Source organism: Parasteatoda tepidariorum, chromosome 9 (assembly GCF_043381705.1).
Source record: "Parasteatoda tepidariorum isolate YZ-2023 chromosome 9, CAS_Ptep_4.0, whole genome shotgun sequence".
NCBI classification, from domain to species: Eukaryota; Metazoa; Arthropoda; class Arachnida; order Araneae; family Theridiidae; genus Parasteatoda; species Parasteatoda tepidariorum.
The window spans coordinates 30,680,909-30,698,260 of NC_092212.1; the positions used below are offsets into that span (position 1 = coordinate 30,680,909).

A 17,352-nucleotide genomic window follows, 5' to 3' on the forward strand; every position below is an offset into this window, starting at 1 on the left:
ATTGCTGTGAATTAAAACATAGGTTTCCTATTTTATTTTATTTTATAACCGTCGTTGAACAGCCGACCCAATTTAGAGTTTACGACCACTAATGTTCAACTCCGTTGCCTTGTAAATTTGAACCAATCCAGAAGACAAGGAAACTCCTGGATCAGTACCCCTAGAGGTATGATTTGTTATGGAGGCACGGAGGACTTTGTGACTGGCAGATTTAATCAGCAATTATTCTTACAGATTTCTACATGGTTTTTTTTAATATCCCAATATTTTTAATATTGATGGCTCTGGGGATACAGCTTTCGCCTTCCTATAAGGTAAACCGGATTCGAATCCCAGCGCTTTCTGGTTAATACGAATTCCGCATCCAGCTTGTACCTACCACAGTGCTGACGTAAAATATCCTCATTGGTAGACGGATCATGGGTTAAAGTCAGGCTAACCTTGGGAGGTTTTCGTGGTTTTCCTCTCCGTGTAACGCAAATTCGGGTTAGTTATATCAAAAAGGCCCCCTAAAGGCATAAAGTTCTCTCAATCCTTGGTCCAGAAATTCCCTTGTCTTCTGAATTAGGTTCAAGGCTACGGAGATGAACATTAGTAGTCGTAAACCCAAAAGTTGGGTCAGCTGTTCAATAACGGTTATAAATTCTTTTTCTTCTAAATTTTATAAAATTTTATTTCTATTTAAAATTTATAAAATATTTTTAATATAGGTTGCTGTAGCTCAGTAGATAGAGCACTCGCCTCTCCAATGGGGTACCCGGATTCGAATCTCAGGTTTTACTAGCCATGCAAAATCGGCACCAGGTTCGTATCGACCACAGTGCTGACTTAAAATATCCTCATTGGTAGACGGATCTTGAGTTAGAGTCCCCTTGCCGTCAGGCTAGCCGTGGGGGGGAAATCGTGGTTTTATCTTTCAATGTAACGCAAATGCAGGTTAGTTCCATCAAAAAGTGTTCCACGAAGACAAATTTCTCTAGGAGTTCCCTTGTCTTCTGGATTGGATTCAAAATTACAAGGCTACGGAGTTGAACATTCATAGTCGTAAACCCAAAATTGGGTCGGCTGTTCAACCAGTGGCACCCATCCCCCCCAAGCTCTTGGGCGCATTCCTCCCCCCCCCCAAAAAAAATTTGCTAACTTCCCCCTTCCATGTTATCTTGTTCGAAATAGTTCTACTTTGCCAGTTGCTTCTTTTATTTAAGTACTTTAAAAAAAATTCTCTCGTCTAAATTTCCCCCCAAACTATTCGTTTTATTTAGTGTAAAAATCCCCCCCCCAAGCTTTAAGTGGGCGCTTCGTGCGCCCACCTTCCCCCCTGATGGGGGCCCCTGTGTTCAACGGTGGTTATAAAATAAATATTTTTAATTTGATACTATTAAAACATCTGAATCTTGAATCGCTTATTTGGATAATAATCTTTCAATGCACGCGTTTGATTTGGGAGATTTCTTTGTAAATTCATGTTGTTTTTCGAACCATTTTTTTTTTTTTGTCGTTCTACTTTTGGATTTCAACATAATTTTAAAATCTCTGTATTTTTAAATAGGAACTACAATGATTCATGAATTTCGAATCGCGCATGTGAATAATCACCTATGAATTCTTCATAACACCGATTTCATCTTTCTTCGTAAATCCATGTGGTTTTTCAAAAATCACCGTAACTCATTTCTTAATCGTTTTTGAAATCCTGCTACATTTAATCAGATATTATAGCGTAAATAAATTTCAAATCCGCATTTGAATAAAAATTTTGATGCGTTCGTTCGATTTGCGTTAATTTTGTCTTGAATTCACAGATTTTTTTATTTATTTATTTTTTTTTTACTTATGGATTTCTAAACTATTTTTAAGATCCTGATATTTTTAAATCGAAATTTTCACAACTCATGAATCTCGAATCGAGAACGTGAGTAATCAATCACCTTTCGATTTTCGACCACGTGAGTTTAATTTTGTATCAATTTCATCATAAATCCATGTGGTTTTCCGTTGTTATTCTTATTCCGCCTCAGTTATTTTTAAGGATTTCAACATGATTTTTTAAGCTCATATTTTTTATCTAGATATAGTTAGGAAACTCGGAATCAGAAATTATAGAAACGCGCGACAGTGCGAAGATAAGGAAAAATATGATATATCTCCAATGATTGCTGAAAACAAAGACAAGAACGTGACAAAGCATTACACTCGAGTTCAATTCTTAGAGCGATGTTTTTAACATAAATATTGAACTATAAAAAAATGCCAGCTCGTATTTGAAAAGCTAAATATATAGTCACCACTCAAAATTTATTGGTAACCAATGGTGACCGAACGACCGCATTTCCCGTGCCCTGCATATCTATGTTATTTTATTATTTTTCGCCCGGTAAACGTCAAAAAAGATACTACTAGGCAAAAATTCAAGGACTTCATGATTTTATAACTGAGCAATCGAAAGAAAAAATAACTGTTGCCATTTTAGTTTTTACAATATTATTAAGGTAATATAAATATTCAGTATTGATGTATGAAATAAAATAAAATGTTAGCTCAACCAATAATCGAACTAAATTTGAACTTTCTTTTTCTTTTTTTAAATAAGCTTTATTATGAATAAAAACCCTTTTAGAAAATACCCTTTTAGTTTTTTATAACAGATCTTTTTTCTGTTCTCTTATTTTACGACCAAACAATGTAATTATTTTAAAAAATCGAAGTAGAAAGACGAATATATCTGCGTCATTTCTTTCGTTCGTCATGCTTTTGAAAAGAAAAAGAAAAGAAGGGTACTATTTGGTCAAAAATTCAATAAATTCGTGATCCAATAATTGTGCGATGGAGTACGAAATAATGGTTGCCATTTTATTTGTTGCAATATAAAAGTTAACAATTCCAAAGCACTTAAAAAGCGCAGACGATGCAATTCTGAGGACTTCAATTCAGATAGTTATTATTCATTTATTCTTATATTTATAAAAGAAATAAAAATGGAGAGAATGAATAATTTCGCCATGAAATGAAAATATGAATGAGATCTAAACAGTACCTATTCAACGAGAAACATAACAGTTAAGTAATATGACTACAATGTAGAGTTTGAAATAAGCAATCGATCTTTTGTAAGTAAAACCACCTGGGTCCCCGAAAAACAACCAACCACACAACTATCCCAAGAATTGAGATTTATTTTTAAATAGGATTTAGATTCTTTGTTTTATCTGTTGTTCTTTTTCTTCTTTTTTTTTCTTTCTCTAGTTTCAAAAATGTTTCGATGTTACCTCTCTCTTCTTCTTTTTTTTTTTTTTTTTTCGTTCTTTAGTTTGAAAACCGATTTTTAAATTACGAAAGAAATTCGTTTATATGAAACTTAACCAATAACGTAACCGATCTGAACTCAAATTAAACTTTAATTCAGTGTTGGATGATAATACAAGTTTAAATCGTTTTCTGACCTCTACAACCATAATTTATCTGCAAATACAATTTAACTAAAATCGAAATTCTCATCTTTTTCCAACTCACTCAAATTTAAAGATTCATTCAAGGAAATTACAGGCATAGGGATAATACAAGTTTAATCAGTTTTCTGAACATTTCCAACATAAATCTCCAAATACAATTTATCTTTAATCGAAATTCCCATCACTTTCCAACTAGCTACAGTGCTCAAATTTCGAGGCAATTTTGGGCACACGGTGCTATTTTAATTGCTTTAGGTGTAAATCATGATAAGCGTAGCTTTTTTTATTTTCTAGTTTACTTTCTTATTTTTCTAGTTTACAATTATTTTAATCACTTATACAGGGTTATTCATAATTCCATCCGGGGTTTCGAAGAGTTATAGTAAAGAAAGGAAGACGAATATGGCAAGAACATATGAATTATTCCGAAAGTATTCAAGTTTTAATTTAAGCAGTTGCCGGTAGACGGCAGTAACATGTACCACTGAACCCAGTTGTAGTAAAGAAAAATGTCGTTTACAGGCGGAGGGAATTATGAATAACCCTGTATTATTAACAATTAAGAACCTGGAAAAACGAGTACATATTTTAATTGGTCTTGTTACGTATTAAGGCAAACTAAGCCCCTTCATCACATAATATGACATAAAAAAAAACAAGTCTTAATATACAGCAAGCTTAAAGGAAATTGTCTTCGAAATAAAATGAAAAAGAATTACAGATCTCGATAGGATTTATACTTTTTATGAAACTTTTTATAAGAAGTCGACGTTCTGATTAATGAAAAAAAAGTAGTATTTTCTCTGACTTAGCTTTTTACACTCAATTGGCGTTCTCTAAAAAAAAAAAAGATAATCATGCTGATAAAAAATGAGAAAACCAATACCGTAGGCTCTTTTCTTTTTTATCATGTATCTTTTTTTTAATATAAAAAAATGACTCATGCGGACAGAAAGATTTGTCCGAAATAGATTGTGTATTTATAACTGTCATTGCTAAGTGTAACTCATATTTCACTCGATCTAGCTAGAGAAATCTAGTCACAAATAACGAAGAAAACTTCCTGATAATTGAAATATATTTATTTGGTTTATAGTTTATAATATCCACCACGAAGATAAATGTCACAGAACAATTTTGCTTTTCGACATTTTATTAAAATTTCTTATGCTTTGCAGGTTATTCTGATACTTTCAGCAAGCTAAGATCATGCGATCACTCAAACTTTGCAATAAAAATTAAATCATAAGGTAGTTAAAGGAAAAAGTTTTTGTGGGGGAGGGGGGAACATACTTTTTTTGCATCGCTTGTTGTAAAAATCATTAATCAGTCCATGATTTTTACGCACATTTCTTAGTTTATTTAATGTAAGGTTTAAAAATGCTCAAAATATTAAACAAAGAAAATCCTTAGAAAATTTGATCTAATATTCGGATTTTTGCATAAGAGACAATTTTAATGGATCAAAAGTTGCGTTTTATTTATGCAGGGTGCGTAGCCAAATCTTTCAACAAAAAATAAGTACCTTTTAAGTACTTTTTAAGCACTATATACATTAACAAAATGTAAAATAATTTTCAAAGACTTTACATGATCATGATAAAAGAACTAGTTTCTGATAAAGAACTCCTTCTCTGATTATATTAGCGATTATAAAATGATCAAGATGCTTTCCAGTTCGATATCGGAGAGTGGAAAATGAAGCCTGAAATTGAGAATATCTTGCAAAATGCAGCAGAGTAGCGTATGAGAGAGCAAAAATCTCACCGAACCCAGCTCAGTCGATGCACACAGGGCCGTCTTTAAACTATTTGAGGCCCTGGGCACATTAGGATCATGGGGCCCCTATGACCTTGAGAAAACACTATTTAGTTACAATAGATAAAGAAAGACAAACAAGGTTCTAAATTTATTTTTATTTAGTTACTAGCTATAAAAAAATAGGAAATATAAAAAATAATCTACAAAAGTAACTCGCTTAACTTAAAATCCTTAGATTAATTCTATGTTGATTGCAAAGGTACCCTTCTAGATTTAAGATGAGCAAAATCGTTAATCACTTCTTCAAAATCTATGGTATTGAGAATATCACATTCTATGGACATCAGCGACAAACTATTTAATCTCTCTTGAAGCATTGTACTTCTTAATTCATTTTTTATTCGTTTCAATTTGGAGAAGGAGCGTTCTCCGCTGCAGTTAGTTACCATCATGCTTAAAAATATTCTCAATGCAATTTCTACGTTAGGAAATGTGTCTTCAATTTTGTTTTGCTTTAATAGATTATATACTTCCTGTACACTGTTAGATGCTTCATTTTCACTCTGAACATTTATTAAGTATTCTTTTAAATGTTGACATTCTATTTCTAACTCTTTTTCATTTACATCTTCGTGATAGATTTGAGAAAATTCTTTGCATCCTTGTCGTATCTCTTCGGAATTCAGAGTTTTTAAGTGAAAAAATAAACTAAAACGTTGACTGACGATCTCATATGAACTTTGTCGCTGTTTTAGATGAACACTCAAGGTATCGATTATTGGGAGAAAGGTTTCTACGTTGAATCGCTCTTTTCCATTCAATTGGACTGATGGCGCAGAGCCATCAAAAAAACTCTGCCGTGAGCTTCTACGTCTTGTTCTTTGAGATAGATCCTTGTAGTCAGATTCTGGGTTATTTTCTTTGGCAGATGATTCGAAGTTATCAAATTTATCCCTGAGGTTAGTAATAAAATCATAAAGTGAAGTCAACAAATTGGTTGCAACGTCCAGTGTTATTGTTTCTTTCTGAAGATAATTACTTGTTTTGTCTATTCTTTCCAATATAGTGCTCCAGATTTCCGTCAGTATAATAAATTCTAGATTTCCCATTTTTCTAGACAGACTAAGGGCTTCGTCTCTTGTTTCTCGTGCCTGTTCAGTATCGTTTGCGATGGTGATTAAAGCTTCTAATATTCTTTTATAACCCCCATGCAAAGCACTTACTGCATCAGCTCGGGCTGACCATCTGGTTTGTGAAAGACTCTTAACAACTTTTTTTGAACCTAAATGTTCTGTTAACATATTCCATCTGTGGGTAGAGCCCGAAAAAAAGTTGTACACTTTCTGAACTATTTCAAAAAACTGTGATGCCTCCGGTACACACCCAGCAGCATGGACACCTACCAAGTTTAGTGAATGTCCTGCACATGGTATAAAGGTGGCAAATTCACATTTTTCCTTGATTCTTGTTTGTAGACCACTATACTTTCCCGACATATTTGAAGCATTGTCGTAGCTTTGTCCTCTGCAATCTTTTATGGGAATATCATGTATCTCTAAAAAATTTAAGATGGTCTCCGCTAAATACTTAGATTTATGTTCTTTAATAGGTATAAATTTCAAAAACCTTTCAACAGGAACACAGTCTTTTACGTATCGAATGATGAAAGTTAGCTGGTCAATATGAGACAGATCGGGCGTACTGTCAACGCTTATGGAAAAATATTTTGCTGATTTAACTTCATTTATAATTTTTTTTAGAACCTGTTTTCCCATTACTTCAATAAACTCATTACAGATATTTGCTGATAAATAAGAAATGTTACCCTTTCCAGGATTCCCAAATTTTTTTAAGTGATCTGCAAGAAATGGATCAAATTCACTCAATAATTCCACACAACCCAAATAATTTCCATTGTTTGGAGATCCTAGGATTTCATTGTCGCCGCGAAATGGAAGCCCTCTCGATGCCAAAAATTTTACAACAGCTACAATCCGTTTAAGTACGTTTCTCCAGTAATCCACTTCCTTTTGATGTTGAGATAATAAGTCTATATCTACTCTACCAACCGCTTTACTTCGTGCCAGATAAGTCATCATAGATTGCTTATGCGCTGGGCTATTTTCATGTGTTAAAATTATGTGATTAATATGCTTCCAATCATTACATCCATTCCGAGAGCAAAGATTAACATCAGTTGGGTTAAATAAGCAGCATGAAAAACAAAATACAGAGCATTTGGAAGGCGAATACAGCAACCATTTTCTTTCGACGCTTTCATTGTTCTTTAATTTGCGAATAAATAATGCTTTGTTGAAATATCTCGTTACTAATTTATTACCATCTTTGTATGTTCTGGATGCCTCGGAAAAGTCAGAATCTTTATTTTGAAAATATACTGGTCCCTTACGAATTAAAATTTCGCGATTTATTTCAACAAACTTTTCGTGAAAATAATCGGCGGGATCGTGCGATATTAATTCTTCTGTGTTGGAAAACTGCTGTTCAATTGACACAGTTGGAGTTGTCGGTTTTAGTGAAGTCACTGAAGTCGTTGCACTTTCGTCGTAGGAATAGTCGCTTTCTGATTCAATCTCTTTTTCAAAATTGGAACATGAAGGTTTAGAAATTCCCGCAATTTGTAATTGAGCTGAGTCATCATGTGGAACATTTATGAGTTGATTGCTACTTACAGAAGTTTCTCCAGTAGTAGTAGTAAAATATGATGTTAATTTTGGTAACTTTTCAATTACTTCTTTCTGATGTAGAGCTTTTTTCCTTTTTTCAGATCCACTAGGATATGACCGTTTCGACATTTTATATTATAATTCACTATTTAATTAATTTTATAACGAAAATATTCGCTAACACAAAACAGACAAAACGACGATTTAATCAAACAATACTATTTTTTTTATCAGAGCTCGAGCACAGTCAGTAACAAACTAACAACTACAAACAAAACAAACGCCACAACATCGCAGACAAATACTTGAAGGGAATTCCCGTTCGTCAAGTCAAACGACGATCGGGAATCGGGAATTCCCCTTTTTTGTCTTTGGTATTACGAATGACGTTCGAATAGGTTTCTTTAAGACATAAACCACACCGCATCAAATAATTCTTTTTTTAATTTAATAATTTTTTTTTAAATTGTATTCTTATACTTACATATAGGTATTTAAATTAACCTAAACATACTAATATCGGAAAAACTCATTTTTGAGAGAGAGTGGAGTATTATACCCTGTTTATTTATTAGTTTGATCTTTCTTTTTGACAGATGTCAAATCTGAAATCGATATAACTTTGCAACGACGAACAATATCTTCTTATTTTAATAATATTAAAAATTGATAATAATCATAAGAATAGACACACAACATAAAAGTACCTGTTAAGGACTCAAGCATTTTCCGAAAGTCTTAAGTGGTTTTTATTGCTTCGAGGTAAAATTTAAATAGAAAAACTGAAAACAATGGTTTCTTACCTACCCAATGTTTTTATGTCTAGTGCAATAAAATTGATTGACGAATGAATTTATTTATTTTGAATAGTTTAAAACATACATACAGCCACATATTTAGCCAACACATTTTTTACACCAATAGATATTTTCTGTTTCCCATCACTGACCCATCTGTCAAAAAGTTCAAGCTATGTTGTACAAGGTATAGCTATCCGCATGCGGCAAACTAAAGCTAATATAATAAGCGTAGGTATTGTAGTAAGTCATTATCATCAGATTTTTCAAAATTAATGTTTTTCGGTAATAATGTATCGGTTATCATTTGGTAATCTGGCAGGAACTAGGGGGCCCCATTCGATCGCGGGGCCCTGGGCACGTGCCCATAGTGCCCAGTGGGGAAGAGGGGCCTGGATGCACATGTGGACTCGCAAGTTTTTAATCAAACATGTAAAATGATTAGAGCTTTCATACGCTACCGACCGACGGTACGCATAAATGGATAGTGGTTGAATGAATTGTGAAAACGTTGAATAGAACGATGTGAAAAGCACGCTTTTGCATAATACATGGCGAAAATAGACATGGTAAAGAAAAAAATCTCCTTTTCGAAAATGGAAAATTAGGCACTTTTTAATAACGAAAAACGAAAATCGAAAATAAGCACCTTTAAGCACTTTTTAAAAACGCTACGCACCATGTTATACTCTTAATTAATGCCAACGATCTTTTTAAAATTATGAATTAACAGAAAATCACACTTTTTACGAATGAACGTACATTTGTTAACGGTTTTGGTTTTCAAATCATTTCTGTATTATGGATTTTTTTCCCCCGAGTTTTAAAATTGAGTGATGGAACCGTAATTATTGGCCAGGATACCTTAGTTGACAGGGCTCTGGACTCAGGTTCGTGAGAACGGCAGTTCGAATCCAGCCGGCCGAAGACTCTCCACGGGTAGTAAATAGGGACTGGTGCACGTTAAATCTTTCGGGTCACAAAACCCTCCATGTTCCCATAACAAATTATACCTCTGGTAGTACTGGATTGGAGATTGATCCTTCTCTGGTTCAGGTCAAAATTACGATCTGTTGATGAATGAATGGATGCATGAATATATCCGCCCAATAAACGAGTGCGACGTATGGGTGTGACTGAAGTCGAATTCTTGGTTACAGCAATCGCACCCCCTGTGCCTTAATGGCCTACAACAACAACCGTAATTGCTCAGTGGTTAAAGGCACTGAACTTGGCTCAGGACGATTGTAAGTGAATTGAAAACAACAGGATAGATATACTTGATCCAAAAATAGATTTAAGGACAGGGTGTGAATTTAAAAGTGTGAGAAAGCATTTCGATTAGAATAATAAAATAAAAGAAAAGGATTAACATAAAAAGATGAGTTGAAGCTTGAGGGATCAATTCATTTTACTCTTTTTGTTATTAACTTTCTTCAAAGAATCACATTAGTTGTAAGAGAAAATAAATTCTAGTATCTTAACAACTGGACCCATATTGGAGAGAAAACCAGCATTTCCATCCTAAACAAATTAAAACTCTTGTTCCTTTCAGCATAATATTCACCGGCAGTGGATTCCAGGGAGCGTAGCCAAATTATTCAACTAAAAATAAGCACCTTTTAAGCACTCAAAAAATATTTTAAAGCACTTTAAAAAAATATTATAACTAGACAGGGTTGGAAAGTTTTTGACAATTGACGGTTTTATCTTGTTTTAACCGTCATGTGTAAAAAGAAAAAAAAACCATTTCGGCATTGTTTTTGACAATTGTCAAAAATCATGAATTATGCAAAACGAATGGCGTTTTAATACGCTACGGACTGACAATATAGAAAATAGATTGAAATACAGTACACTCTCTATTATCCGTGCTCATTCCAGGGTCACACGAAAAATATAAAGAGAAACATTTTCAGGATTAAAAAAATTTGATCCGTGAAGTTATAACACTACCAAATTTTTGGAAGCAATATTCGTTATTGGATTGCAGTATATGGAATATCAGTAGCATGGTCAAAGGTAAAATCGTCTACATTATCACGATCTTGGAGAAGGATCATATCGCTTGATGAACAATCTTCTTCAGATGTTCAAGAAAAATATGATAACAGTATTCTCGAACAAGCAAAAAAATCTAAGGTTTCGAAATTCTTGATGAAGAAAATTTCGAAGATTGGTTTCAAAGTGATGCATGTGAGCCTGACTTCCAGCATTTGACAAATGAAGACATCGTTATGTTGTTAAATCAAATAGTGATGATAGTAACTGATGCAGAAGATATAGTAAATGAAGGAAATACAATTTCTCATTCTGCTGCTCTGTGGAAACTTTATTAGATTATATGGGAGGATTTGATTACGGTAACATTACTGCGGTTCGTAAAATATGTGTATCGATATATGGCGAAGACGCATTACACATTTTTTAAAAGGAAAATTCCTAGTTTGATGTTATACAGCATGCAAATGTCAGTAATTTTTATATTTTTTGTACTGATATTGATTTTTTCTTAAATAAAAGGAGTTTCGGATTATCCGTGTCTTTCGATTGTCCCTGTGACCTGTCCCGGTGATTAACCCGGATAAACGGGAGTGCACTGTAGATTGGGATTGAATTAATTGTGAAAACGTTGAATGGAACAATCTGAACTGTATCTTTTTGCACAATTCGAGGCAAAAATCAACATAATGAAGGAAAAAATCTCATTTTGAAAAAAGGGAAAATTAAGCACTTTTTAAAAACACCCAATGAAAAAAGCACCTTTAAGGGCTTTTAAAAAACGAAAATCAAAAATAAGCACTTTTTAAAAACGCTATGCACCCTGGATTCCTTCTCACATCGGTCTCTATGGCAACGACTTAGCAGCCAGCCGCACCCTACCTCTTCTGATCTCATCTATCTTGAACTTCACTCCCTAAAGAAATCCTAGCGTCTCAGGGACTGGCTGTCCCCCCCCCCCACACCATTGGTACAAAGGAAATAAGCCTGGAGTTTCTTCCACTCTTCTCTATGAAAGGTAGAGTCTGCACCACCCTCTCCAACCTAACTACCGGCCATCTAAAAGGTTTACTATTTTTCTGAAAGAACTAAAACCTACCCCCTCTGCCCTAAATGCCATCTACACCGGGCTTCTGCCGATCATATCCTGGACTGTCTTGGTCTCCTCTGGAAAGACATCTACTCTACTCTACTCCTCTTTTGGTCTTAGATTTCATTCAGGCCAACGGGTTCATAGATCTGGTCTGACTTCGTCAGGCCAGAAGAGGATAAGCAACAACAACATAAATTCTAGTTCTCGGTAGAAATCGTTTAAAACATACAGATATTTAGGACAAGGCATAAGCGTGACATTTCGATGATTTTTATACTTAAATTTAAAACAAAAATAAACACGTTAGTATAATATAATATTAGAAATATAATGTAAAAGGAGTATAAGAATTCGGCTTGTGAATAAAGGAATGTTTTAATTGTTCAAAACTTGACTAAAATATTGATTCAGTTGCTGTTGTTGTAGTTCATTTACATCGCACTAAAGCTCCCCGAGGATGATCCGAAGACATGCCATCACAATTTTGATCCTCTGCAGAGGGGATGGCACCCCCAGCTTCGGTAGCCCGACGACCTGCACGAGAAGTCGAGAACTTTAAGGTAGAACAGTTTCACTAGGACCAATACCGCACACCCTCGGTCCCTACGCAGACTAATCCAAATGGTCACCCACCCGCACACTGACCGCAGCTAGTGATGCTTGACTTCGGTGATCTGCTGGGAACCGCGTCTTAACGACCAGTCTACTGAGGGACAATATTGATTCAGAACACTTATAATCCCTAATTTGTTGAATCACCCATATACACTTAGGAGCCAAAAGTCATGGGATACCTGATAATATAGTATGGCTAATTTTAAGTTCTGCATATAAAAACATTAATTTATCAGGTATGCCATCAATATTGCCTTTTTTACGTAGGAGTGATTTTAAACAATGGTCAATTTTGGTCATGTAAACATTAACATTTAAAGATTTCGTAATAAATCCTATGTTAAACTATAACTCATTTAAAATAATTCAGGCAAACCAGAATTTACATTTCATAAAATAGTTTATTCAACTCTATTCCAAGCTCTGTTGTCACAGTTTATTTCATAAAAATATCATTTCTTACAATCAATAGTTACATTCAAAGCTTATTCAAAACACATTTAAAACTTGTTATTCAAACCATTTTCAATGTAAATATACATTCTATTTATTTTTTTAGACAACTTATGCAAAATACTTGTTCAGCCATAAGATATGTTTTGTAGAAAAGCCATCATGTTAATTTTATATATTTTTTGGTTTGAATTTTATATGAAAAGGTTTGTTTAGTTCATGTATTTAACAGTATATAAAAATATTGTCAATAAAAATTTCACATAGAGTAGCAAATACAAGAATCTTGTTATTTATTATGTTTTTACTTTGTACCAAATTTCCTGAAGTATAAATATGAAAGAAAAACAATCCTATTTATGAATGATTCCTTTGACCAATTTCTGAGTTCAAATTCATTAACAAATATTCATCTTCATTATTACAGTACTGATTTTAGAATGCAAACAAACAAGTTTATTTTCCATAAAACAATGCTAAAGCCAAAAATTAATTTTTATTGTTAAAAGAAAATGCTTAAAAAGCAATACATTTTCAAATATTCTCTTTTAAATTACTAAAAATTAAGATTTTTCAAGTTTACACCTTAACATTTTCATCTATGCATTATTGTCCAATTTATGATTTATTTATATCAAAAACTTTAAAAGAAAAACCAAAAAAATTCGATGTTTTAACTTTAATTTTTATATATTTTGATATTAATTCATAATGCATTGTGAAATGGTAAACAATTGAAAGATCTTCACAATTCCAAAATCTGCTTGACAATGGTATGAAGATTTGAGAATTTACTCTAACTTTTGTATGTTAAATAATTTCTTTTTATATTGAAAAAGAATATGTTCTAAAATGTTTTGAAATATTCAAAAAAATAAATAAAATTTGGCAATTGATGAAACATTCAAAAATTTCTCAAGACAAGAAAAAAGATACAAAGCCGCAACTTAATTAATAACCAAGGTCATTTCCTTGTGCAGATTCTCAGAATTTTTTTTAAATATTATTCAATAAGTTAACATGCTTATATAACTAAAGACATATTCTAAAGAGTCAAAAGATATAAGAAAAAACAATTTCAATCAAGATTTCACAAAACAAAAAAAAATACTGTTACATGCAGTTAAGCAAACATTAAATATAATATTAAAAATTAGTTTTATCTATCCTTTCAGAACTTAATAGAAAATTTTAGAACTTAAAATTTCAAAATCTTAAAACAGAGTATCTAACTTGATAGAATATAAAATATTTTGCATGTAAAAACATATGCTTTAATATAATTTACAGATAATCTCTATAAAGCTTTTCAGAAGCAACTAAAAAACAAAAATTCGTAAAACAGATTGAGTATTTATCTTATTTAAGCTTTAAAAAAAAATCAAATCCTCAAAGAAGTTTAACAATTACTTAAATGATCTTTATATAAAAATGTGAAACAGAAATTTTGTAAAAGTATAAAACAATTTTTAATACAGTATTTTTCCTATAAATAAATGCATAAAATATAATCAAGTTATCAAAAGTAACAATATTTCACCAAGAGAAAAGTTCATAGTTCTTTAAAATCTTAATTTTCAATACAACATCAGTTTCCTTTCAAAAAACTAAAGAAAAAAATTAAATATTTTTCTAAATCTGTACATTATATACAATCAATTTTATACAAAATCTGCAATCTACCAATAAATTATAATATAATGAAATAAGGTACTTAATCTTTGGCAGCATTTTTGATAATTAAATCTAAACTCATGAAAATTATTTTTAAAAAAATGTCACAAATAAAAGAACATAAAAATTTCAAACAAATTTAAATAAAAGCTTAAAAGTTATCAATCATCACCCATCTTAGGCTGGTTATATATAGTTTTGTTCACAAAAATACTTCGTTTGGCTCCGTTTCAATAAATTCCTATAAAGAAAAACCACATTAAATATAGATATTAACATAAATTACATACACAAAGCTATATTATCAAATACACAAAATATTGTGACAGAATCAAATATTACTATCTCTACGCTACCAATTTCAGAAAAATATCACAGATATTTGCAAACACATCCAAAGCAACTTTATACATAATCTTAGTTGCAAACACATCCAAAGCAACTTTAGGATATATAATCTTCACATCCAAAGCAACTTTAGGATATATAATCTTCACATCCAAAGCAACTTTATATATATAATCTTCACATCCAAAGCAACTTTATATATATAATCTGCATATCCAAAGCAACTTTATATAATCTTCACATCCAAAGCAACTTTATATATATAATCTGCATATCCAAAGCAACTTTAGGATATATAATCTTCACATCCAAAGCAACTTTAGGATATATAATCTTCACATCCAAAGCAACTTTAGGATATATAAGCATCACATCCAAAGCAACTTTAGGATATATAATCTTCACAGAAAAAGCAACTTTATATATAATCTTGCTAGGTGTGGGGAAAAACAAAGTGTTTGACAAGGATAAGCCTCTTAGAGGATTATAGAAAAAAATCAGAACAAGAACATTTTCCAAAAAGAAAAACAGAAGATTTTCTGGAACTGTATGCACATCCTAAGTACTAATAAAAAGGCTAAACTTAATAAAAAATTTATAGTTTACTCTACTTAAGTAGAATAAAGACTAATTTTATTTTTAATTTCAAAATTATTTTGTTTAGAAAATAAAATGTTAAGTTTCCAGTGCAATTTTTTTTAATAGACCAATTGTCAATATATTGAGGACAATATATTTACAATGTCGGTTTGTCTCTTTATTCATTCTCTAATATTTACAACTTCATAATATAAACTTTCAACATATTTAATCATCCATTTTATTTAATTTTATCTCTGTCGTTGAATGTCTGACTCAATTTTGAGTTGAAGACTATTAATTTTAAACTCCATATCCTTATAATTCTGAACCCAATCCAGAAGACAAGAAAACTCCAGAATTAAGTATTAGAAGATCTGCCTTTGTGGAGGACTTTTTAATGGAACTAACCCGCATTTGCCTAACATGTAGAGGCAGACCGCGAAAACTTCCATGATAAGCCTGACAGCAAGGATACTCTAACCCATGCTCCATCTACCACTGTAGATAAATTACGTCAGCACTATAGTCAGTGCGAGCCAGATGCGGAAATTGCATTGATCAGCCATCACTAGAATTCAAACCTGGGTCACTTCATTGGGAGTTATTTATCCATTTAACTATAGATAACAATGATAAAACAATAGGTGAAAAATAAGAGGCATGCAAGATTGGCCAAACAGCCCAATGTGAGCATTGGGTTGTCTTCATTATTCATAATTAATTCATGATATTACATTCGGTATGTAAATAAACCAGGGCTTGAAAAATCACCCGTCCGTCCGGTCCTCGGTGGTCAAAAATTCCCCGTAGACAACGAATTTCTCGAATCCGACATACATGCGGACGGCCATTTTCCGGTTAATATTGGTGATACATTTTCAATTTTCATTATCTTACAATAGTCTAGAGCATAGGTTCCCAAAGTGGTCCAGGTGCACCCCCAGGGGTCCGTAGGAGACCACACGGGGGTCCACGTAGACGTGAAAAGAAAACAGGGGTTCACAAGTTGCAAATGGGGGTCCACGAAAAATTTTCTGGTTTTCATAATAAAGAACAAAACTTTTGGCTTGGATTTACCTTAAAAACTTTGCAAAAACTTTGAAGTCGGACACTAAAGGCGAATCGATAGTCCTGAGTGATTTTTTTTTACAGAAAAATCTATTCCATTTACAAATATAATTTCGGTGGCAGCAGATGGAGCTCCTGCCATGTTCGGGTGATATCGTGGGTTTATAAGCTATCTTAAAAGAATAATACCAGGACTAATTGCAATTCACTGTGTCATCCACCGACAACACCTTGTAGCGAAAAATTTGAGTGATAGATTGCCCCAATCGCCTCAATTTATGATTAACGCAGTTAATAAAATAAGAAGCAATGTTTTGAATACCCGTTTATTTGCACTATTGTGCGATGAAAATGATGAAGATTTCCAACGACTACTCTTGCATACTGAAGTACGCTGGTTGTCGAAAGGTGCATGCTTATCGAGATTTTATTCACTTTTCGAATCAGTGATAGAGTGTCTGGAAACTAAAACACCAGATTTAAAAGAAAATCTGATCAAATATAAAGCGGATATTGCGTACTTAACAGATTTATTCATAAAATTCAATGACGTTAACTTGCAGTTACAAGTGGACAGCCTTAATTTAATAAAAACAAAGGGGGTAATTTCGGCTTTTCTTGGTAAATTGAAATTAGCACCAACGAGGAACTAACTGAAGGTGGAATTTAAAAAAGGCTATCAAACATTTTGGCTGCAGGCAGAAATCCCCGAAAAATATCCTGAGCTATGGGAAATTGCGAGAAAATTTTTGATAGCGTTTCCCTCGTCATATCTTGTCGAAAGAAGTTTCAGTGCCGTTACCAACCTGCTGTTAACAAAAAAA

General features: G+C 32.7%; 2 protein-coding genes across 2 annotated transcripts in view; both read right to left on the reverse strand.

Annotated features, from left to right (window-relative positions):
- Nucleotides 1-5,452: 5,452 nt before the first annotated feature.
- LOC122271083 (zinc finger MYM-type protein 1-like) lies at nt 5,453-8,026 on the reverse strand. The gene has a single exon (XM_071185781.1). The coding sequence runs from the start codon at nt 8,024-8,026 to the stop codon at nt 5,453-5,455; it is 2,574 nt and encodes an 857-aa protein (XP_071041882.1).
- Nucleotides 8,027-12,784: 4,758 nt separating this feature from the next.
- The window catches only part of LOC107438318 (uncharacterized), a 120,228-nt gene continuing 115,660 nt past the window's right edge, over nt 12,785-17,352 (reverse strand). Inside the window, exon 12 of the mRNA XM_071184923.1 lies at nt 12,785-14,771. The gene's annotated coding sequence lies outside the window, so the exon portion shown is untranslated. The remainder of the gene's footprint in view (nt 14,772-17,352) is intronic.

Excerpts from the sequence above, each read along its gene's own strand:
- LOC122271083 (XM_071185781.1), bottom strand. The coding sequence starts at position 8,026 with ATGTCGAAACGGTCATATCCTAGTGGATCTGAAAAAAGGAAAAAAGCT.